This window comes from Camelus bactrianus, chromosome 9, assembly GCF_048773025.1.
Source record: "Camelus bactrianus isolate YW-2024 breed Bactrian camel chromosome 9, ASM4877302v1, whole genome shotgun sequence".
NCBI lineage: Eukaryota > Metazoa > Chordata > Mammalia > Artiodactyla > Camelidae > Camelus > Camelus bactrianus.
Genome location: NC_133547.1, coordinates 14936833 through 14958227, shown reverse-complemented (window position 1 = coordinate 14958227; position 21395 = coordinate 14936833). Strand labels below are relative to the sequence as shown.

The 21395-nt window shown below is 57.3% G+C and overlaps 1 protein-coding gene across 2 annotated transcripts; it reads left to right on the top strand.

Annotated features, from left to right (window-relative positions):
* Positions 1–200: 200 nt before the first annotated feature.
* On the top strand, positions 201–21216 carry KMT2B (lysine methyltransferase 2B). 2 transcript variants are annotated; one of them, XM_074371067.1, is made up of 38 exons: positions 201–1329; positions 2448–2520; positions 2764–2958; positions 3103–4793; positions 5029–5142; positions 5237–5387; positions 5668–5947; positions 6109–6164; positions 6414–6692; positions 6986–7080; positions 7343–7441; positions 7572–7685; positions 7826–7972; positions 8076–8171; positions 8643–8760; positions 9296–9409; positions 9580–9764; positions 9839–9928; positions 10020–10124; positions 10251–10324; positions 10903–11018; positions 11114–11205; positions 11288–11425; positions 12160–12318; positions 12559–12679; positions 12757–12835; positions 12937–13097; positions 14205–14432; positions 14527–15823; positions 15911–16000; positions 16078–16187; positions 19122–19259; positions 19342–19416; positions 19521–19698; positions 20001–20108; positions 20217–20300; positions 20418–20547; positions 20638–21216. In XM_074371067.1, the coding sequence occupies exons 1-38, from the start codon at positions 556–558 to the stop codon at positions 20911–20913; spliced, it is 8430 nt and encodes a 2809-aa protein (XP_074227168.1). In that variant the 5' UTR covers positions 201–555; the 3' UTR covers positions 20914–21216. The 2 variants fall into 2 exon arrangements, with proteins under 2 accessions (XP_074227168.1, XP_074227167.1); XM_074371066.1 differs by having other exon boundaries at positions 2764–4793.
* Positions 21217–21395: the final 179 nt, after the last annotated feature.

The window sequence follows — 21395 nt, the reverse complement described above, 5'->3', positions numbered from 1 at the left end:
GTCTGCGCGCGTGGGGCAGCCTTGACCCTAGTCCTGTAGCGGCCCCTGGTGGCAGTGAGTCCGCTGTTCAGCGCGGCGGCCACCTTGTCCATCTCCCAGAGCTCCCTGTCCTCCCCCGGAGGCAGCGGGCCGCGAGGGCTTGGCGTCTAGGCCGACGTAGCAGCAAGTCCTGTAGGGGGAAGCTGTCAGAACCCAAGTTACTCGTCCCTTCCACAGCAAGCAACGGAACGCGGAGTCGGAGTCTGGATCCCCGTCCTGGGGCTCGAGAGGAATGCTTGCTCCGCCCTGCTTTCGGCCACCCGGCGCCTCTCCTTGAGCACAAGGGTCGAAAGGCCCGCGCGCGGCCTCTCTGGCAGCTTCCCTCCACGCTGTACGGAACGCCTGTCGGGTCGAGCCCCGAACTGAGACTAGCCCTTTGCCGCCGCCCCTTCCCCAGCACACGCCTCCTGCAGTTGCGAACTTCATTTCCCAGTGTCTCTGGGGGTTCCCAGGGCCCGAAGCCCACTGCACTCTGGTAGTGGTAGTTCAAGCGGGCCGCTAGCCTCGACAAGAGCAATGGGAGGAGTCTGGGGCGAGAACTACACTTCCCGGCGGCCCGAGAGATGGCTTTCTGGGTCCGGTCAGGACTCCATAGTCCCTGCTCTCGCGGCCCTAGCTCCCAGAGGAAGGAGCGAAGCGCTCGGACTACATTCCCCGAAGGCCCCTGCGCCTCACCCTCTCCTGCCGCGACGCGGGGTCTGTGCTCTTCAGGTGCGGTCTCAGGGTGACGGCCGGCCGGCCTCGGACTTCCACTCCCGTGGTGCCCCGCGCGTGGCCGACCCAGCCCTCGGCTCCCGCCGACCCCATTGCGGCGCTGCTTGTTGTCGTGAGCTGCAGCCGCCCCGCCCCTCCTCTGCTCCCCTCCCCCCTGCCCTGCGCACGGGCCGCCCCTCCCCCCGCCTCCCCGGCCCCTCTCACGGTGCCAAGATGGCGGCGGCGGCGGGCGGCGGCAGTTGCCCCGGGCCTGGCTCCGCGCGGGGCCGCTTCCCGGGCCGGCCGCGGGGCTCCGGCGGGGGTGGGGGCCGCGGCGGACGGGGCAGCGGGGCCGAGAGAGTGCGGGTAGCTTTGCGGCGCGGCGGCGGCGCGGCGGGGCCGGGTGGAGCCGAGCCCGGGGAGGACACGGCCCTGCTCCGTTTGCTGGGGCTCCGCCGGGGCCTGCGCCGGCTCCGCCGCCTGTGGGCTGGCCCGCGTCTTCAGCGGGGCCGGGGCCGCGGCCGCGGCCGGGGCTGGGGCCCGAGCCGGGGCTGCCTACTGGAGGAAGAGAGCAGTGACGGGGAGTCCGACGATGAGGTGAGGCAGTCGGAGGCGTCCCCAGCGCCGGGCGGGGCGGAGGCCGGGGGCTTCCAGGGGTTTGGGTGGCCCTGAGGGGTGGCGTGGGGAAGCGGGTCCTCAGGGCCCCTGAGGAGGGAAAGGCCTCTGGAAATAGGCATGGGAGGAGTTAGGTTGCACGGAGCTGTCGGTGGAAGGGGCCTCTGAAAAGTGGATAGAGAAGCCCGGGCTGAAGCTGGGCACTTGGGCCCGAGGCAGGTCCTGCTGAGGTGTCCTGGATTCATCCTTGGTGGTTGGCAAAGCTAGTGCAGGAGAGGTCTGGGTGAGGAGGCTGTGGGGACCTCATGCCCAACCAAGGGTTGTTGACAGCAGCAGCCTGGCTTTAGTGGACCCAGCCTAGGGCTCTCTGGGCTCTTACCTGTAGGCTGCCCCGCTTGGCCTCATAACCTCCGCAACACATCCCTGGTTTCGCCAGTGCCCCAATTCCTTCTCTGACTCAAAGTGGAGAGATGATAGAATGATGGAGGGCTTCCTCTTCGGGGCACAGGTTGAAGAGAAATGGAGTAAAGGCTGTCTGGGTACTCTAGCAGGTCTGAGTTCAATTCAGGATTTATCCGCACCAGCTTTTCTGAAGAGGCAGGAAAGTGTGGGTTGGATTACTTAGGACAGTTTGTAGCCACCTGAAGGCTCAGGGTAGATCATAATATGATAAATCATTTGATACATACACAGACACCCCGTTTGGGTGCCCCAGTTCCCACCTTCTTTCAGAAAGAAACTACAGCCTGAGAGGATGTAGATGGAGGTCCCACTTTTTTCCTGAGTTGGTGTATGAGGAAATCTGAGGGTAGTGCCTACTGCCTGGTCTGAGAAGACCCTGTTTTGTTCCCTTTGGGCCAGTGAACCACTTATGGCTGTGCTGGTGTGGTCTGGAACTGGGGATGGAGGTTCAAAATAGTCTCTGCCTCCACCCCCAGGAAGAGACCATGTTTTCTGTTCCCCTCACCATCCAGTCTTTTAAAATAGGGATATGTTAAGGGGGAAGCTGGGGATATTCCTCAGTACCTGAGTCTCAGGTAAAACTAGGGCTTTGGCACTGACTGCTGTTTCTCCCCTCCACCCCTGGTCCCCTAAATCAGGAGTTTCAGGGTTTTCATTCAGATGAAGATGTGGCCCCCAGTTCCCTGCGCTCTGCGCTCCGATCCCAGCGAGGTGAGTGATGGGGAAACTCTACCTCTATAGCTTTACAGGAATGTTATTCTTGTTCTTCATGTCAGCTCTTCCCTGCTCAACTCGAGTCTGCATCAGTTATCAAGTGTGTTCTGTGTTCAAAACCCAAGTTAGGCTGGGCTGTGGGTGAAACAGACAAGTAAGACTTAGTCCCTGCCTTCCTCGAGTCTTCCTCAGTCTGCAGGGCTAGCTTGACCCATCTCCCCACACCTATTCTCCTTTTAGGTCGAGCCCCCCGAGGTCGGGGCCGCAAGCATAAGACGACCCCCCTTCCACCTCCTCGCCTAGCAGATGTGGCTCCTACCCCCCCAAAGACTCCTGCCCGGAAACGGGGTGAGGAGGGCACAGAACGGATGGTGCAGGCACTGACTGAACTTCTCCGGCGGGCCCAGGCACCCCCAGCCCCCCGGAGCCGGGCATGTGAGTCCTCCACCCCCCGTCGGTCTCGGGGACGGCCCCCAGGACGGCCAGCAGGCCCTTGCAGGAAGAAGCAACAAGCCATAGTGGTGGCAGAAGCAGCTGTGACAATCCCCAAACCTGAGCCCCCACCTCCTGTTGTTCCAGTAAAACACCGAACTGGCAGCTGGAAGTGCAAGGAGGGGCCCGGCCCAGGACCTGGGACCTTCAAGCGTGGAGGACAGTCTGGGCGAGGAGGCCGTGGAGGCAGGGGCCGAGGCCGAGGTGGGCTCCCCCTCGTGATCAAGTTTGTTTCAAAGGCCAAAAAAATGAAGATGGGACAATTGTCCTTGGGACTTGAATCAGGTCAGGGTCAAGATCAACATGAGGAAAGCTGGCAGGATGTCCCCCAAGGAAAGGTTGGATCTGGACAGGGAGAGGACCCCTGCTGGAAGAAGGAACAGAAGCTAGAGGATGAGGGAGAGGAGGAGAAAGAAGAGAAAGACAAGGAAGAGGAGGAAGAGAAGGAAGAGAGCACTGTAGCCAAGGAAGAGATGGTGCTAGCTGAGGAAAAGGAAGAGGCAAAGCTGCCATCACCACCCCTGACTCCTCCAGCCCCTCCACCTCCTCCATCCCTCCCACCTCCCTCAACATCTCCCCCGGTCCCACTTTGCCCTCCACCACCCCCAGTGTCTCCTCCACCCCCACCATCCCCTCCACTGCCTCCTGCCCCAGAGGAGCAGGAAGAATCCCCTCCTCCTGTTGCCCCAGCTACATGCTCCAGGAAGAGGGGCCGGCCTCCCCTGACTCCCAGCCAGCGAGCAGAGCGGGAAGCTGCTCGGGCAGGGCCAGAGGGCACCTCTCCTCCCACTGCAGTCCCCAGCACCACCACAGGAGGCCCTCTGGAAGACAGCCCCACTATGGCCCCCAAAAGTACCACCTTTCTGAAGAACATCCGGCAGTTTATTATGCCTGTGGTGAGTGCCCGCTCTTCCCGTGTCATCAAGACACCCCGGCGATTTATGGATGAAGACCCACCCAAACCCCCAAAGGTAGAGGTCTCACCCACTCTACGGCCTCCCGTTGCCACCTCCCCACTCACCCCCCAGGAACCAGCACCAGCCCCCTCTCCGCCGCGTGCCCCAACTCCTCCACCTACCCCAGTCCCACTCCCACTCCCTGAGAAGAGACGGTCCATCCTAAGGGAACCTACATTTCGCTGGACCTCCCTGACCCGGGAACTGCCCCCTCCTCCTCCTGCCCCTCCACCAGCCCCACCCCCACTTCCTACCCCTGTCACTCCGTCCCGGAGGCCCCTGCTCCTTCGAGCCCCTCAGTTTACCCCAAGTGAAGCCCACCTGAAGATCTACGAATCGGTGCTTACTACTCCTCCTCTTGGGGCCCCTGAAGCCCCTGAGCCAGAGCCTCCTCCTGCCGATGACTCTCCAGCTGAACCTGAGCCACGGGCAGTGGGCCGCACGAACCACCTCAGCTTGCCTCGATTTGTCCCTGTGGTCGCCACTCCTGTTAAGGCCGAGGTGCCCCCTCCTGGGCCTCCAGCTCCAAGCAGTGGGCAGCAGCCTCAGGCTCAGCTGCAGCAACCCCTGCAGGCCTTGCCAACTCCACTGCTGCCCCAGGCACAGCCACCACAGCAGCCACAGCTGCAACCACAGTTACAGCTGCAGCCGCCGCCACCACAGCAGCCTCCGCCACCAGAAAAGGCCCGGATCCCAGGCCTTGGTTCCTTACCACTGTCTGGTGTGGAGGAGAAGATGTTCAGCCTCCTCAAGAGAGCCAAAGTGCAGCTAATCAAGATTGACCAGCAGCAGCAGCAGCAAAAGGTGGCGTCTCTGATGCCGGTGAGCATGGTGCTTTGTCCAGACCCCTGCACCTGGTCAGCCAGCCTCGATTCTCTGCAGCCCCTTAACCTTTCCTAGACACCCTCCAGCACTGCAGGGACCCCCCAGGACCAGTCCTTCCCCTGTCCCCTGGCTGCCTGTGTTTCTTTCCTGGACCCATCCATTCCCAGTGCTAGTCTCTTAGCCCCATTTTTCCTCACTTTTTAGCCTCTGACATTGTTTATTCCCCCTCCAGCCGAGCCCTGGAGGGCAGATGGAGGAGGCCGTGGGGACTGTCAAGCAGATCCCAGATAGAGGTTCTGTCAAGTCCGAAGATGAATCGATGGAAACTAAGAGAGAGAGGCCATCGGTATGAAGAGGGAGGAAGCCCCCTCCGAAGAAGGCTGGTTATAGGAGCACTAGGGACAGCTCTCCACATGTATTCCTGGTTTCTTCTCCCCCAGGGCCCTGAGTCCCCTGTGCAAGGCCCCCGCATCAAACATGTCTGCCGTCATGCTGCTGTGGCCCTGGGTCAGGCCCGGGCCATGGTGCCCGAAGACGTCCCCCGCCTCAGTGCTCTCCCTCTTCGAGATCGGCAGGACCTCGCCACGGAGGGTAGGGGCGGATGTATTGTGGGGAGATTTGACAGCTGTGTCAAGTTTGGGGGCAAGCGAAGGCACCAAGATCCTAGGAGAGCTGAGTTGGGTGTTGGGGCTAGGTGGCAAGTGGGTTGGAGTGCTAGGTCTCAGAGTGGACTTGGGAGCACTTGGAACCTGAGCACTGTGGAAAAGTGGGGGCCAGAGGGCCAGTTTAATGGGATCTCGGGGAGGTCAGGGAATTGAAATGGAACACCTGATGGCTTTGTGGCTCCATCCCCACCTCTCCACTGCACTAGATACGTCATCAGCATCTGAGACTGAGAGTGTCCCATCTCGGTCCCGGCGGGGAAAGGTGGAGTCAGCAGGGCCTGGGGGAGACTCAGAGCCTGCAGGGTCTGGAGGGACCCTGGCCCATGCACCCCGGCGCTCACTGCCCTCCCATCATGGCAAGAAGATGCGGATGGCACGGTGTGGACACTGTCGGGGCTGCCTGCGTGTGCAGGACTGTGGGTCCTGTGTCAACTGCCTGGACAAGCCCAAGTTTGGGGGCCCCAACACCAAGAAGCAGTGCTGTGTGTGAGTAGCTGGGGTGCAGCCTCCATTCCCACCCGTGGTTGTCAGTCACCCAGGCCTCCTGCCCCACCAGAGCAGTGGGATTGGCATCCTTGTGGAGAGCTTCCTCTCTTCCCTCAGACCACCAGTCCCCTACCCTGGTGACGTGCTGCTCCCCTCCCCAGATACCGGAAGTGCGACAAGATAGAGGCTCGGAAGATGGAACGGCTGGCCAAAAAAGGTAACAAGGTTTGAGAAGTGTTTCTTACATGGTCTTACTGAGATTCATGGTATGGAGGAAACCATGTTTTCTTTGCTTTCCTCCCCTTATCTTTGCAGCCCACCATCTTTGTTTTCTTTTCCATCGTGTGCTTTTTGTATCTTTCCTGTACTTGTTCTCTTCTGCCCCACTTTTTTCTGGCTTTCCTCCATCCAAGTGTCCCATGTCCCTGGCTGAGCTCAGATCCTACTAAGTCCCCTGTTCCCACAGGCCGGACGATAGTGAAGACGCTGTTGCCCTGGGATTCCGATGAATCTCCTGAGGCCTCCCCTGGTCCTCCAGGCCCACGCCGGGGGGCGGGAGCTGGGGGGCCCCGGGAGGAGGTGGTGGCCCCCCAAGGGCCCGAGGAGCAGGACTCCCTCCTACTGCAGCGCAAGTCAGCCCGGCGCTGCGTCAAACAGCGACCCTCCTATGATATCTTCGAGGACTCGGATGACTCAGAGCCCGGGGGTCCTCCTGCTCCTCGGCGTCGGACCCCGCGAGAGAATGGTGCGAATTTCTTATTGCTTCCTCTGTCATTAATTCTGTGTCTTTTTTGTGCTAGGGTGAGGGTTCTATCAGTCTCAGAAATTAGCTGAGTACAGAAAAGGGGGTGGTCTTAGTGGACAGGGAGAACAGGTGCAGAGGTTTTCAGGAGCTTATTGAATAAGGCCTAGATCATCCTAGTGGGCCTTGGCTAATTAAAGAAAACCCTGGGCATCCAGGTTACATTTGAGGGTTGTAGGGGAGAGGGAATGGGGCAGAGAAGAGCAGGAACCTCACCGCCCACATGTCCTTCCTAGAGCTGCCAGTGCTGGAACCTGAGGAGCAGAGCCGGCCCCGCAAACCTACCTTGCAGCCTGTGTTGCAGCTCAAGGCTCGGAGGCGCCTGGACAAGGTCAGCATAGCCCTTGTGGAAGGCATGGCTCTCGCCCTGAGGAGCTTTCTGGCAAGTCAGAGTGACAGGCTCACCTGAGTGCCATGGTGTGTCCACGCCAGAGGACAGGCCCTGTGGGGTGAAGCCAGGCCTGTCTTTCTGGAAAGCAAAGTAGGATCTGGGCAAAAGGTGGGGTCAGGTAGATTCAAGAAGAGGGCAATAAGGAGAGAAATTGGTGTAGGATTGGGCTGGCAGCCCTCTGAGCATGACTGTCCCTCCCTAGGATGCTTTGGCCCCTGGTCCCTTTGCTTCTTTTCCCAATGGCTGGACTGGAAAACAAAAGTCCCCTGATGGCGTGCACCGGGTTCGTGTGGATTTTAAGGTATGGCATTGAAGGGGCATGTGGCAGGGACTGTGGCTATGTTGATTATGTCTGAGAAGCCAGAGCTTTAAAGTTGCACCTGGTGTGTGTTCCTGGCTGCTCTCTGATTCCATGTCCTCTCTTCCCTCAGGAGGATTGTGACCTGGAGAACGTGTGGCTGATGGGCGGCCTGAGTGTACTTACCTCCGTGCCAGGGGGGCCACCGATGGTGTGCTTGCTGTGTGCCAGCAAAGGCCTACATGAGGTTGGATCCCTGCCTTTTTTCACAGCCCCCATGTCTTCGTGGGCCCTTACTGCCTGATTTCTTGGGCCCTCTCAACAGGGTCTCATTCCTCGGCCTCCTGGCCTCACGCCGTGCCCATCGTTCACTCTCCCCACCCTCAGCTGGTGTTCTGCCAAGTCTGCTGTGACCCTTTCCACCCATTCTGCCTGGAGGAGGCCGAGCGGCCCCTGCCCCAACATCATGACACCTGGTGCTGTCGCCGCTGCAAGTTCTGCCATGTTTGTGGGCGCAAAGGCCGGGGATCCAAGGTTTGGGCCCAAGGGCAATGGATGTGGGTGGAGGCATAGAGGAGAAGTGGTATCCCTACGCTGGTAGGTTCTGCCATTGCTGTCCTTCTCAAACATCCAACAGCACCTCCTGGAGTGTGAGCGCTGCCGCCATGCTTACCACCCAGCCTGCCTGGGGCCCAGCTACCCAACCCGGGCCACACGCAAACGGCGCCACTGGGTGAGAGATGAAGCCCACACCCCTTGCTTTGGAGTTCTAATTAATGCCGCCACCACCACTAGACTTGCTCTGGGCCAGGGTTCTCAGGAGGAGGGAAAGGTTAGAGGTCTTTTGGAGAGTTTGATAATCATCACATATTCTCTTCAAGAATTTCTCCTAAATTAGGTTTATGTGCAGAATTTGTATGTGATGGTTTTGGGGGCTCATGGATTCCCCTGGGCTGAGAACCCTCTGCTCTAGCCTAAAGTCCTTCCCATCTCCCTCTGCGAGTCTCCCCACTTCATTTCTCTCCTGCCCTGCTGCTTTTTCTCTCTCTTCCTCCTCTTCACCTTTGCTGCACACCTTTTCTCCTCTTACCCATCCTTCCTCACCTGTCTCCTGCCCACTGTCCACTCTTCTTTGCCCATCCTCCTTTCCCACTGCTCCAGCCTGGTGTTTGGCTCTCCCCCTAACATCACCCTGACCCCCCAGATCTGCTCAGCCTGCGTGCGCTGTAAGAGCTGTGGAGCAACTCCAGGCAAGAACTGGGACGTCGAGTGGTCGGGAGATTACAGCCTCTGCCCCAGGTGCACCCAGCTCTATGAGAAAGGTGGGGACCTGGCAGGGGACTGGAGCCCTGGGGGCCACCTGGGGATTGGGCCAGGTTCCTAGAGAGGCAGTTAGAACAGATACTCTTTTCTAGTGGCATTATACCCTCTTCTAGCTATGGGACTATCTTTTCACTCAGAGTACTCTTTCGCAGAAGCCCATCTAGTACACAAAGGAGGGACACAGCCCCTCTCAGGGCAGTGGGAGTGGAGGGCCTGGACCCCACCCTTTTGGGGGCCCCTGAGATATCTCCTGGAACCTCACGTCTCCACTGAGCTCTTTGAAAACCTGGGCTTCCTCATTTACTCAGGCAGCATGTTTATCAGAACTTTTCTTTGTGGGGTGTTGGGGCTACAGAGTTAGAAGAAGAAGCCTTATTCTCAGCCAGCTTTTTGGGAATTGTAGGGACCCAAGATGGGACATGACAGAGGCAGCCCATGCAGCAGTCAAGGAATGGCTGGCCTCTGGACAGGGACTCTGAGGGACAGTGGTGGCCCCAGCCCCTCTGACTTGCCTCATCTTTGCTCTTGCTCCAGGAAACTACTGCCCGATCTGCACACGCTGCTATGAAGACAACGACTATGAGAGCAAAATGATGCAGTGTGCACAGTGTGACCACTGGGTGCACGCCAAGTGCGAGGGGCTCTCAGGTAAGTGGGCAGAGTACATGGGCTGTAGCCTCAGCCCTGTGGGGATCCCTGCCTACCCTCCACCATAGGCCCTCAGAGGACAGGGCTAAATATTCTTGGTGAGCTGGGGACTGCTGAGAGCTCTCACATCCTCTTAAACGGCTTTTCCTTTCCCACTCTGGCTGTTCTAGATGAAGACTATGAGATCCTTTCGGGGCTGCCAGACTCGGTGCTGTACACCTGTGGACCATGTGCTGGGGCCACACACCCCCGCTGGCGAGAGGCCCTGAGTGGGGCCCTGCAGGGAGGCCTGCGCCAGGTGCTCCAGGGCCTGCTGAGCTCCAAGGTGGCAGGCCCACTGCTGCTGTGCACCCAGGTCTGGGGGCTCGGGTGGCAGGACGAGGTGGGGCTAAGCCCAGCACCAGCCCTACTGACTTCCCCTCTTTGCAGTGTGGGCAGGATGGAAAGCAGCTGCACCCAGGGCCCTGTGATCTGCATGCTGTGAGCCAGCGCTTCGAGGAGGGCCACTACAAGTCCGTGGTGAGTGGGACACTGAGAGGAACAGGTGGGTTCCAGGAGGAGAGGGCTGGGGCTGGGGTGGGGGCTCGTGTCCTGACAAACCCCCTTACAGCACAGCTTCATGGAGGATGTGGTGGGCATCCTGATAAGGCACTCAGAAGAGGGAGAGACCGCGGAGCGCCGGGCTGGAGGCCAGACAAAGGGGCTCCTACTGAAGGTGAATTCTTTGGAGGATGCCTGAAGGGTGGCTTGAGTGATAGTGGGGAGGAGTGGGTCCTTCAGACCCTGCCCCCACCAGCTTTTCTGGGGAAGCCAATTCTCATCCTGTTAACCCACTCCCCAGCTGCTAGAGTCTGCGTTCGGCTGGTTCGACGCCCATGACCCCAAGTACTGGCGACGGAGTACCCGGCTGCCCAAGTGAGCAAGGCTGGGTAGCAGGAGGGGAACCAGGGAGTGAGGGCAAAGGCAAGGGCATCAGGGTTAAGCTGGGCTGAGAATAGACAAGGAGCAGAGTTAGGGTCTAGAGAGTGGTGGAACCAGAATGAGTATGCCCAGTGTTTCTAGACGAGCAGGCCTCAGATTGTGTAGTTAGTTCTCACTTTGTTTCTACTTTGTGCTAGGCAGTGTTAGAGACAGCAGTGAGCGAGCCATGTTTGGCGGGTATTGGGCAGGCACTGATGACCCAGAAGGTCAGGGCGGTGATGGGAAAGCCCAGGGAGCTATGGGAGCCCTGCCTAGGAGCCCAGGGCCTCACCTTCCCAGAAGAGATGATATCCAAGCTGAGGTGTGGAGGAAGAGTATTCCATGCATGGGGAACAATATTTCATGTGCCAAAGGTAGCATAAGAGGGCCTAGATTGCTTGGGAGACTTAAGAGAAATTCTACATGGAGAGAGGACCAAGGGTGTCATGGCATGTCTTGGCTGATGTTGTGGGTGGGCCCCAGTCCAGCCACCCCTGTTAAACATGTCAGATGCTGACCCTGCCTGTCCACAGCGGAGTCCTTCCCAATGCCGTGTTGCCCCCATCCCTGGACCATGTCTATGCTCAGTGGAGGCAGCAGGAACCAGAGACCCCGGAATCAGGGCAGCCTCCAGGGGACCCCTCAACAGGTACTGGGAAGTGGGGGCTGGAAGCCAGAGACCCTGAGTTGGTGGCCGGGCCCCACATCCTCATTCTTGGACTTCCCTTCCCACACCCCTTCCAGCCTTCCAGGGCAAGGATTCAGCTGCTTTCTCACACCTGGACGACCCCCGTCAGTGTGCACTCTGCCTCAAATATGGGGATGCAGATTCTAAGGTGAGGGCTACTACATGAAGCCCCAGGTTGTGGGGTCTGGTCTGTGGAGCCTCCCCTCAGGTCACTCCTCCTCTGCCCCCAGGAGGCAGGGCGGCTCCTGTACATCGGGCAGAACGAGTGGACACACGTCAACTGTGCCATTTGGTCAGCCGAAGTGTTTGAAGAAAATGATGGCTCCCTCAAGAACGTACACGCTGCTGTGGCTCGAGGAAGGCAAATGGTGAGGGCACGGGCGTGGAGAGGTGGGCAGCCCTCAGGGCCCTAGATGGGGCCCCTCTTCCAGTGGAGACAGTCACAAGACTCTCTACCACGGCTTGTCCTTTCACTGCTGGTCCCAAGTACCCTTTTTATTTGTCCCAAGATCCTAGTGCTGCAGTGGCAGCCATTCTTTTCCTGTTTGTGCTCCCGGACATAATATGGGCCTAAAGCCTGCGAGACTAAAAGTTAGATGACTTCCTGTCGATTAAATCTCTGCTAGATGTTTTCTATATCATATAGCATTTAGCTCTTACTGTATCCCTGTGAGGTGAGGTGTTGCCTGGGTTAGAATCCCCCCTCAACCAGTGTGGGACCTGAGCGGCTACTGTAGAATGCCTCTAGCTCACCATCAGGAAGTAGGACAGTGGGGATACCTACACAGGGGGCAGGTTGAAGATCAGATGAAATAGTACAGATTCCACATTAGAAGAGGTGAGGAAGATGGTAAGCGCCGGTCAGCCTTAGCTCTTGTTATTTTGATTCCTACTGCAACTCTGTTTAAAAGCTCTGAGACAGTTTTGATGTGCGCTTGGCTCTGGATGCAGCTAGGGGAGGGCTTATGTTTGGTGAGTGCCTTTGCTGTTTGAGGTGCTGCGCTAAATGGGCCCAAGCAGAGTCTCAAGGACAATGGTGCTGAGTGTCAGACCCTGGCCCCAGTCACTGGCTTCCCCCCTTAGTAGCCCCTTCCACCTGCAGCGCTGTGAGCTCTGCCTGAAGCCTGGAGCCACGGTGGGCTGCTGCCTTTCCTCCTGCCTCAGCAACTTCCACTTTATGTGTGCCCGGGCCAGCTACTGCATCTTCCAGGATGACAAGAAAGTTTTCTGCCAGAAGCACACAGACCTGCTGGATGGCAAGGTGGGCCCGCACCTTGGGGGAGGAGCTCCTCACTGCTCTTACTCCCTCCTCCACTCAGGAACCCCTGCAGCCCCTCCGACCTGGTGCCAGCTGCCTCAGTGTCTCCTCCTTGTTCCCTTAGCCCCTTCCCCAGTCCTTTAGCCAAGCCCCTGACTTTGCAGTGTCTGCCTCCAGAGCCTTCCCTCGCTTCCCCCTCACCCCTCACAAATCCAGCAGCCACATTTGCCACCCACCTCCCAGGAGATCGTGACCCCTGATGGTTTTGATGTTCTCCGCCGAGTCTATGTGGACTTTGAGGGCATCAACTTCAAGCGAAAGTTCTTGACGGGACTTGAACCTGATGCCATCAATGTGCTTATTGGTAAGCAACTTGCTCTCTACCCTGATCTTCCTCACCCTGCCTGGGCCCACCCTCCTGACCTCTTCTCTGCACCGTAGGCTCCATCCGAATCGACTCCTTGGGCACTCTGTCTGATCTCTCTGACTGCGAGGGACGCCTCTTCCCCGTTGGCTACCAGTGAGCTGTCCAGGGGGCCTAGGTGGGGTTGGGGGCCTCCAGGACTGGATCTTGTTTCTAAAGTTGTCCTGACTTTCTTGTCACACTTGTCCACCCCACAGGTGCTCCCGTCTGTACTGGAGCACGGTAGATGCTCGGCGGCGCTGCTGGTATCGGTGCCGAATTCTGGAATATCGGCCATGGGGGCCAAGGGAAGAGCCGGTTCACTTGGAGGCAGCAGAGGAGAACCAGACCATTGTGCACAGCCCCGCCCCTTCCTCAGGTACAGCCTTGGAACTCCCTTGTTTACTTCCCTGAAGGCTGTTCTCCCCAGATGGTTTCTTACCAACTCTTACTCTCGTGTCCCCTAAAGCAACTCTAGGATGCCTGACGTTCTTCCATTTGTTGTAACGGCAGTAACTTAAGATAACTTAATGTCTACGCACAGTGTGCTGGGGGTGTGCTCAGGATTTCAGTAGAAGTGAGAGGAGATGAGGGGAGAATACCATGCTACCTGCTTGTTGAGGGTGGCAACTTCTGGACAAATGGAGGGAGTGTTTATGGCCACCTGACCTGGGGCTACCTGCTTGTGTAATGCTCCCCACAGCCCTTTGAGGAAGGTATAAGCTTGGCTTTGCAGCTTAAAAGGGCAGTCACTCCACAATGACAGTGGTAGAGCTAGGATTCCAGCCTAGATCTACTGAATTCCCAAACTGGCACCCTCACATCCATGCTATCACTGAGGGATGTAGCTGAGGGCCGGAGGGCGCAGAGCAAAGAACGGGCTTGGAGATAGGTAAAGGGAGTGGTAGTTGTGGGCTGAGTGGGAGGAGGAAGAGATTTGGATTATGTGCTCGCAGGTAAGGTGTTTGTTCTGGGTTGGAGCATGACATGGAGTAGAGAGGAGAGTAGGATACAGCATCCTGGCTGGAAACAAGGGAGTATTGGGAGGAGGCGGCAGAGATCAGCTTGCACAGATTGGGTGGAGCCAGGTAATGGGGAGCTGCAAGCGCCAAGATGGGGTGGGTGCGTTTGATATGGCAGGGATGTGTGGAGCAGGAAAGAGAGTGGTAGGACCTGCCGTGCTGGAGAGAGGGCAGTGCCCTGCGTGGGGCCTGAATCAGAGAGCAGTAGGCAGCTAGGAAATGGGGAGATGGCAAAGGATGGGTGAAGAGGGATCACAAAGGAACTCCAACCCCAGTGTGGATGTTTTGCAGAAGCCTTAGAGGGGTCTGAGATCTGGATAATGACTGGGAACCCATGCATCTTGTGCCCAGGTCAGGAGCCAGGAGGAGAAGGCACAGTTGGCTCAAAAGAAGGGAGGGAATGTGAAGAGAGGCTTTCACAAAGAGCCCCTGCCACCAGTGATGTCGTTCTCTTGCCTCTCTAGAGCCCCCAGATCATGTGGACCCCCCACCAGATACAGATGCCCTTATCCCTAGAGCTCCTGAGCACCACTCACCCGTTCAGAGCCTGGACCCCACACTTCGGCCGGATCCAAGCAGCGCCCCTCCTCCAGCCCCTCGCTCCTTTTCGGGGGCTCGAATCAAAGTGCCCAACTACTCACCATCCCGGAGGCCCTTGGGGGGTGTCTCCTTTGGACCCCTGCCCTCCCCTGGTGTGTACCTGGGAGTGTCCGGGAGAAGGGTGGGGCCGGGTGAGGCAGGAGCTCCTCTGAATGAGGAGGCTGACACTGACCCTTCCCCCCACAGGAAGTCCATCTTCTCTGACCCACCACATCCCTACAGTGGGAGACCTGGACTTCCCAGCTCCCCCCAGACGCTCCCGTCGTCCCAGCCCCCTGGCCCCTAGGCTGCCACCATCACGGCGGGCCTCTCCCCCTCTCAGAACCTCTCCTCAGCTCAGGGTGCCCCCTCCTACCTCAGTTGTTAGAGCGCTCACACCTACCTCAGGGGAGCTGGCTCCCCCTGGCCGGGCCCCATCTCCTCCTCCACCCCCTGAAGACCTGGGCCCAGACTTTGAGGACATGGAGGTGGTGTCAGGACTGAGTGCTGCTGACCTGGACTTTGCGGCCAGCCTGCTGGGGACTGAGCCCTTCCAGGAAGAGATTGTGGCCGCAGGGGCAGTGGGGAGCAGCCACGGGGGCCCAGGAGACAGCTCAGAGGAGGAGGCCAGCCCCACCCCCCGCTATGTCCACTTCCCTGTGACTGTGGTGTCCGGCCCTGCGCTGGCTCCTGGAGCCCTCCCTGGAGCCCCCCGCATTGAACAGCTGGATGGAGTGGATGACGGCACAGACAGCGAGGCTGAGGCAGTCCAGCAGCCTCGGGGCCAGGGAACTCCTCCTTCAGGGCCAGGAGCCGGCCGGGCTGGGGTCATTGGGGCTGCAGGGGACAGAGCCCGACCTCCTGAGGACTTGCCATCAGAAATTGTGGATTTTGTGTTGAAGAACCTAGGGGGGCCTGGGGAGGGGGGTGCTGGGCCCAGAGAGGAGCCACTCCCCCCAGCACCTCCCCTGGCCAATGGCAGCCAGCCCCCTCAGGGCCTGCCCCCTAGCCCAGCTGACCCCACCCGGACGTTTGCCTGGCTCCCTGGGGCTCCAGGGGTCCGGGTATTGAGCCTGGGCCCTGCCCCTGAGCCCCCTAAACCCGCGACATCCAAGATCATCCTTGTCAACAAGCTGGGGCAAGTGTTTGTGAAGATGGCTGGGGAGGGTGAACCTGTCTCACCCCCAGTGAAGCAACCACCTCTGCCCCCTGCCATCCCCCCCACCGCCCCTGCATCCTGGACTCTGCCCCCAGGACCCCTGCTGGGGGTGTTGCCAGTGGTAGGGGTGGTCCGTCCTGCCCCGCCCCCACCCCCACCTCCATTGACGCTGGTGTTGAGCAGTGGGCCCCCCAGCCCACCCCGGCAGGCCATCCGCGTCAAAAGGGTGTCCACCTTCTCTGGCCGTTCCCCACCAGCGCCTCCCCCAAGCAAGACTCCCCGGCTGGAGGAAGATGGAGATTCCTTGGAGGACCACCCCCAGGGTCCAGGGCTTTGTGGCATTGGGTAAGTAAGTGTGCCTAGGCTGCAGAGCGGGAGAGAGGTGGGCAGGAGAAAGCAACTGAGCCTTCTCACGGTTCCCCCCACCGCCAGGTCTAGCCGAGTGAGGATGAAAACGCCCACTGTGCGTGGAGTTCTCGACCTGGATGATCCTGGGGAGCCCGCTGTGGGGGAAAGCCCACGGTGAGTGGCCAGCATCCTTTCCCTGAAGGCTCCAAGACCTCTGTCCCCTCCTCCTTCTGACAGGTCTCTCTTCACAGGCCCCTCCAGGACCGGTCCCCTCTGCTGCCACTCCCAGAAATTGGTCCTCCCCGGGCCCCCGATGGTCCTCCCGACCTGCTGCTTGAGTCCCAGTGGCACCACTACTCAGGTAGGGACCAGCCTTTCCCTCTCAACTGCCTCCTTCCCTGTGCTTGCCTCAGTTGAGTAACTGACATACAGAATTGATCCATTTTAAAAAAAAAACATCCACTGGTTGTTGCATGCTGGGTATGAGCCTGAGACCGGGTGCTAGAGTTAGAGACACCCTTGGGAGCTTATGGCTTGTGGCAGAAACAGACACAAAGATGAAGTTTCAGCTTGATGTGAGAGGTCCTCTGAAAGTGCCTGTCCAGTGTGCCCAAGAGTCCAGGAAGGGGCTTCAGAGGCTAGTGTACCAGGGTCAGAGGGTTAGGTACCTAGTAAAGCCAAAGATGAAGTTCTGGGGATCATCCAGTGAGGATGGAGCCCACTTAGGACCCAGAGGAGGGATAGGAACAGTAGGAAGGAGATAGAGGAGAGTAGTGTCCCAGAGGCTCAGGGAAGCGAGTAGTCAGTGATTCTAGCTGCCACAGAGGACACCAGGCACGTGGGGTCTAGGAGTGGTGTACTGTCCAGGCAGGAGGCACAGGGTGGGGAGGATGTGTTAAGAGTTCAGAACTGAAGACAGTGGTTGATGAAGCCAGAACAACACCCAGGTACCTTGCCAAAAAGCTCAGCTAAGAGTCGGGGGGAGGAGGTGGGGCAGAAGCTTAGAGAGGTTTGGTGTGAGGGCTGAGAAAGCAAAGTCAAGGATGAGGGCAAAGGGGACTCATGGATGGAAAAGGAGATGGGAGGAGGCATGGCGGTCAGGTTTGAATAGGAGACTCCTGAGATGGAGGAAAGGAGGTGAGGAAGGTGTACGGACATAACTCGCTTTATCTCATTTTTCACAAATTGAAGGTTTGTGGGAACCCTGCATTGAGCAAGTCTTATCTGTCATTTTTTAGCAATATTTGCTCACTTCATGTCTCTGAATCATGCTTTGGTAATTTTCATGATATTTCAGAGTTTTTCATTATTTGTTATAGTGATCTGTGATTTTTGATGTTACTATTGCAAAAAAAAAGATTACAACTCACTGAAGTCTCACATGATGGTTAGCATTTTTTAGCAATTAAATATTTTTTTAATTAAGGTATATATGTTGTTTTTTAAGACAATGCTGTTGCACACTTAATGGACTATGGTGTAGTGTGAATATAACTTTTTTATGCACTGGGAAGCCAAAAGATTTGTGTAACTCGCTTTATTGCAATATTCACTTTATTGTGGTGCTCTGGAACAGAACTTGCAGTATCTCCGAGTTATGCCTCTACTTGGAGAGGTATGAGACATCAGTATGCAGGTTGGGAGCACTTGGAGCAGTTTTGGCTGATAGACTCAGTGAAACTGGAAGGGCAGTTCTCTGTTGGTCATGGAGGGAAGTGGGAGAGGGGGTGGGCTACAGCCAAGTAAGCTGGTAATTGCGTAGTCTGAAGCTTGGGATTTCTTGTGACCTCAGTCCTGTCTAGATGTGTAGATTTTCTCATTATGGAGAGCTCAGCTGCTGAGTATGGAAGTGGAATGAAATAGACTGAGGCTGTTTAACTGAAAGGCTGCTTACAGGGGTCAGAGATGGCATGAGGATATGGCAATGATCAGGACAGGCAGGTCCCTGCCCTTAGGGACTAGGCTACATTTTGCTAGAGAAAACAGACACGTGCATTAGCAAGTGCACTCTCACTTAAGAGTGAGCACTGTGAGAAAGAAGACAGTGAGTGTGCCTGGGCGAGGCCTCCCTAGTCTGTCCTGTTGTGTTCGAGGAACAGAATGGAAGTGAGGATGGGGAAAGGTAGAAGTCAGAGGTGGACCTCGGGGCAGTGTGAGATCTGGAGATGATGTGGGTCCCACAGTAAGAGGTTTAGACTCTTGCTTAGGGCCGTGAAGGCACATGGACAGGTTGGCCCAGACAAGTGATGTGGGGATAAAGTATGGCCACATGAGTCTTGCCTCTCCTAAAGTGTGCTCCACTCAAATATTTGCCCCTTGCCCCCCTCAACTCAGGTATAGTGGTCAGCCCTCAGTCCACATCCTACTTGAGCCAGCAGCAGCATTTGGTGCACTGATCCCTCCCTCCATAAAGCCCACCTCCCTCCTCATTTCTGGTTATGCCTCCTCTTTGCCGCAACCTGTGGTGTGTTCCAGGGCCCTGGCCTTGACTTCTCTGTCTTCACTCACTCCCAGGTGCTCCTGTCTGGCTTCTTAGCTCTAAATCCCATCTCAGTTCTGAGAGCCCCCAGATCACTAGCCAGGCTGCTATATCCTGCTGCCTGCTCGCCATCTCCACCAGCAAGTTGAAACGGGAGGCTTTCTAAGGGGAATCTCAGACTCAACGTGTCCCAAACTGAGTTCTCGACCTTCACCCCAAGCTCATTCTTCCCTCACCCTCACCATCTCAGTCAGTGGCAGTTTCATACTTCCAGTTGTTCAGGGTCCACACTTCAGAGTTGTCCTTGACCCCGCCACCACTGCCACCTTCTCTCATAGCTACATCAACTATGTCAGCTAGTCATGTCAGTTCTAGCTTTAAAATTTTTAGCCCTTGAGAAATCCCTCATTGTGTACATACACTTGATTCTCTGAGTATAGGTCTTTATAATAATATGTTGGTAATGTCTACAGAAATGTACTGCACTCAAAAAAATGCACGTGCAAAATATAATAATTCTCCAGTATTTTATGTTTTGTGTGACATAGAGAAGAAAGAGGGGTAGATGGACATTTATGGTGATTGCGTTTGGGTAAGCCATTAAGTGTGTCCTGCAGAAAAGGGACTGCAAGCCCTTTAGAAAAAATAATGTCCCTTCTGTAGGGTTCACTGGGCAAATATTGTAGGAGGAGGGCCATCAGACCCACTGTCTGTGCGTATAAGCACAGGGAGGAAGGGAAGGCAGAGGGGGAACCAGGGACTTTTGTGTCCAGGAGGGGTGATCCTCACCAACTCTGACCTGCTCCTTGGGACCAGGTGAGGCTTCAAGCTCTGAAGAAGAGCCTCCGTCCCCAGAAGACAAAGAGAACCAGGCTCCTAAACGAGCTGGCCCACATCTCCGTTTCGAGATCAGCAGTGAGGATGGGTTCAGCGTGGAGGCAGAGAGCTTGGAGGGTGAGTTGGGAGTAGCAGTGACAGGGAGGGAAGGTTCCCATAGAACACCATCCTGACTGCTCTGGCCCTGCCCTCTCCCCAGGGGCGTGGAGAACTCTGATTGAGAAGGTGCAAGAGGCCCGAGGACATGCCCGGCTCAGACATCTCTCCTTTAGTGGTACCTGAGGGCGTCCACAGGGATGCTGGGGGCTGGGACGACTCCTGGATGACAAGATGGGCCTCCAGCATGACTTGTGTGTCCTCACCTTTGACTCTTATTAGGAATGAGTGGGGCAAGGCTCCTGGGCATCCACCACGATGCTGTCATCTTCCTGGCAGAGCAACTGCCTGGAGCCCAGCGCTGTCAGCACTATAAGTTCCGCTACCACCAGCAGGGAGAGGGCCAGGAGGAGCCACCCCTGAATCCCCATGGGGCTGCCCGCGCTGAGGTCTATCTCCGGTAAGAGGTCTGGGGTGTGGTGCCTGGGTTGGGGTAGCCCTGTAGGAGTTCTCAAGGATGGGAATTAAGTCTGTACGGATTGGAAACTGAAGTCTGAGGAGAAGACACTGGACTACTCCAGAAAGTATTTCTGGAGTTCGCATCAGCAGAATGAACCTCATCTGCCCATTTTGCTGTCTTCAATAGTAGCAGTATTCCTCCTACCCTACCAGCAGTGGACTCAGGCCAAAGAATAGATAGGGGTAGCATTTTCTTGAAAGAATGGCCGTGAACCTCCCTCCTTTCCTCCCTCCCACCTGCAGGAAGTGCACCTTTGACATGTTCAATTTCCTGGCCTCCCAGCACCGGGTGCTCCCTGAGGGAGCCACCTGTGATGAGGAAGAGGATGAGGTGCAGCTCAGGTCAACCAGGTATGGAGGGCAGATCAGGGTGCTGAGGGTGGTCTGGAAGGGTCCTAAAGAGGGTGACCAGGGCAAGAGAGAGTTCATTCCTGGTGTGACACTGCCATCCCCCACCAGACGCGCCACGAGTCTGGAGCTGCCCATGGCCATGCGCTTTCGCCACCTCAAGAAGACATCCAAAGAGGCTGTGGGTGTCTACAGGTTAGTGGGGTTGGGGGGAGGATGCCCCTTGGGTGGATGGACAGGTGCCCTAGCGTGGGCTGCCTTGATTCTGTCCCCCTGCCCCCTGAGCTCCCCCTTGCCCGTCCTACCCTGCAGATCTGCCATCCATGGGAGGGGACTGTTCTGTAAGCGCAACATTGACGCTGGCGAGATGGTCATTGAGTACTCTGGTATTGTCATTCGCTCTGTGCTGACTGACAAGCGGGAGAAGTTCTATGATGGGAAGGTAAGCTCTGTGAGGCCATGGGAATAAGGCGGGTGAAACAGGGTGGTCCATGGGAACAGAGCCCCTGACTGTCCCACCCTGTCCCTGTAGGGCATTGGATGCTACATGTTCCGCATGGATGACTTTGACGTGGTGGATGCCACCATGCATGGCAATGCCGCCCGCTTCATCAACCACTCCTGTGAGCCCAACTGCTTCTCTCGAGTCATCCACGTGGAGGGCCAGAAGCACATCGTCATCTTCGCCCTGCGCCGCATCCTGCGTGGTGAGGAGCTCACCTATGACTACAAGTTCCCCATTGAGGATGCCAGCAACAAGCTGCCCTGCAACTGTGGCGCCAAGCGCTGCCGTCGGTTCCTTAACTGAAGTCGTGGCTACCTGCCACGCCCCCTGCTGCCATCTTGCCCCTAGCCTGGGGGCTCCCTCGTCCCTCCCAGAGCATCTCACCCCCACTCTCATGTTCAGGGTGGATGTGGGCATGCAGGTGGCAAGGGCCCTGCCTCCATCCTTCCAGCCCACCCAGCAATCGCCCCCTTCCTGTCCTGGGGGTCCAGGATGTAGATATTGTACAAAGGTTTCTAAATCCCTTCTTTTCTATGCACTTTTTTATTTAAGAGGGTGGGAATCCCAGGTGGGAACCCCCCACAATAAAGTCTGTCAATGTTTGGAGAGGTGGTCTTCCTGTTTGTATGGTGCTGGGGGCAGGTAACAGCTCATTTCTCTGTGCCCCATACTCATCCCAAGCCAGGGTAGCCCATCAGCCTGAACAGGTCGGTGAGAAGCCATCTTTCAGAATTAGAAGCAACTTGTGGGGTCTTTCACAGCTCAGAGTATAAATGTAATACCTG

Excerpts from the sequence above, each read along its gene's own strand:
- KMT2B (XM_074371066.1), top strand. The coding sequence starts at position 556 with ATGGGAGGAGTCTGGGGCGAGAACTACACTTCCCGGCGGCCCGAGAGA. Across the intron at positions 11,019-11,113 it reads TCCAGGGGACCCCTCAACAG|CCTTCCAGGGCAAGGATTCA; the intron begins GTACTGGGAAGT and ends CACCCCTTCCAG. Across the intron at positions 14,433-14,526 it reads TGGACCCCTGCCCTCCCCTG|GAAGTCCATCTTCTCTGACC; the intron begins GTGTGTACCTGG and ends TTCCCCCCACAG.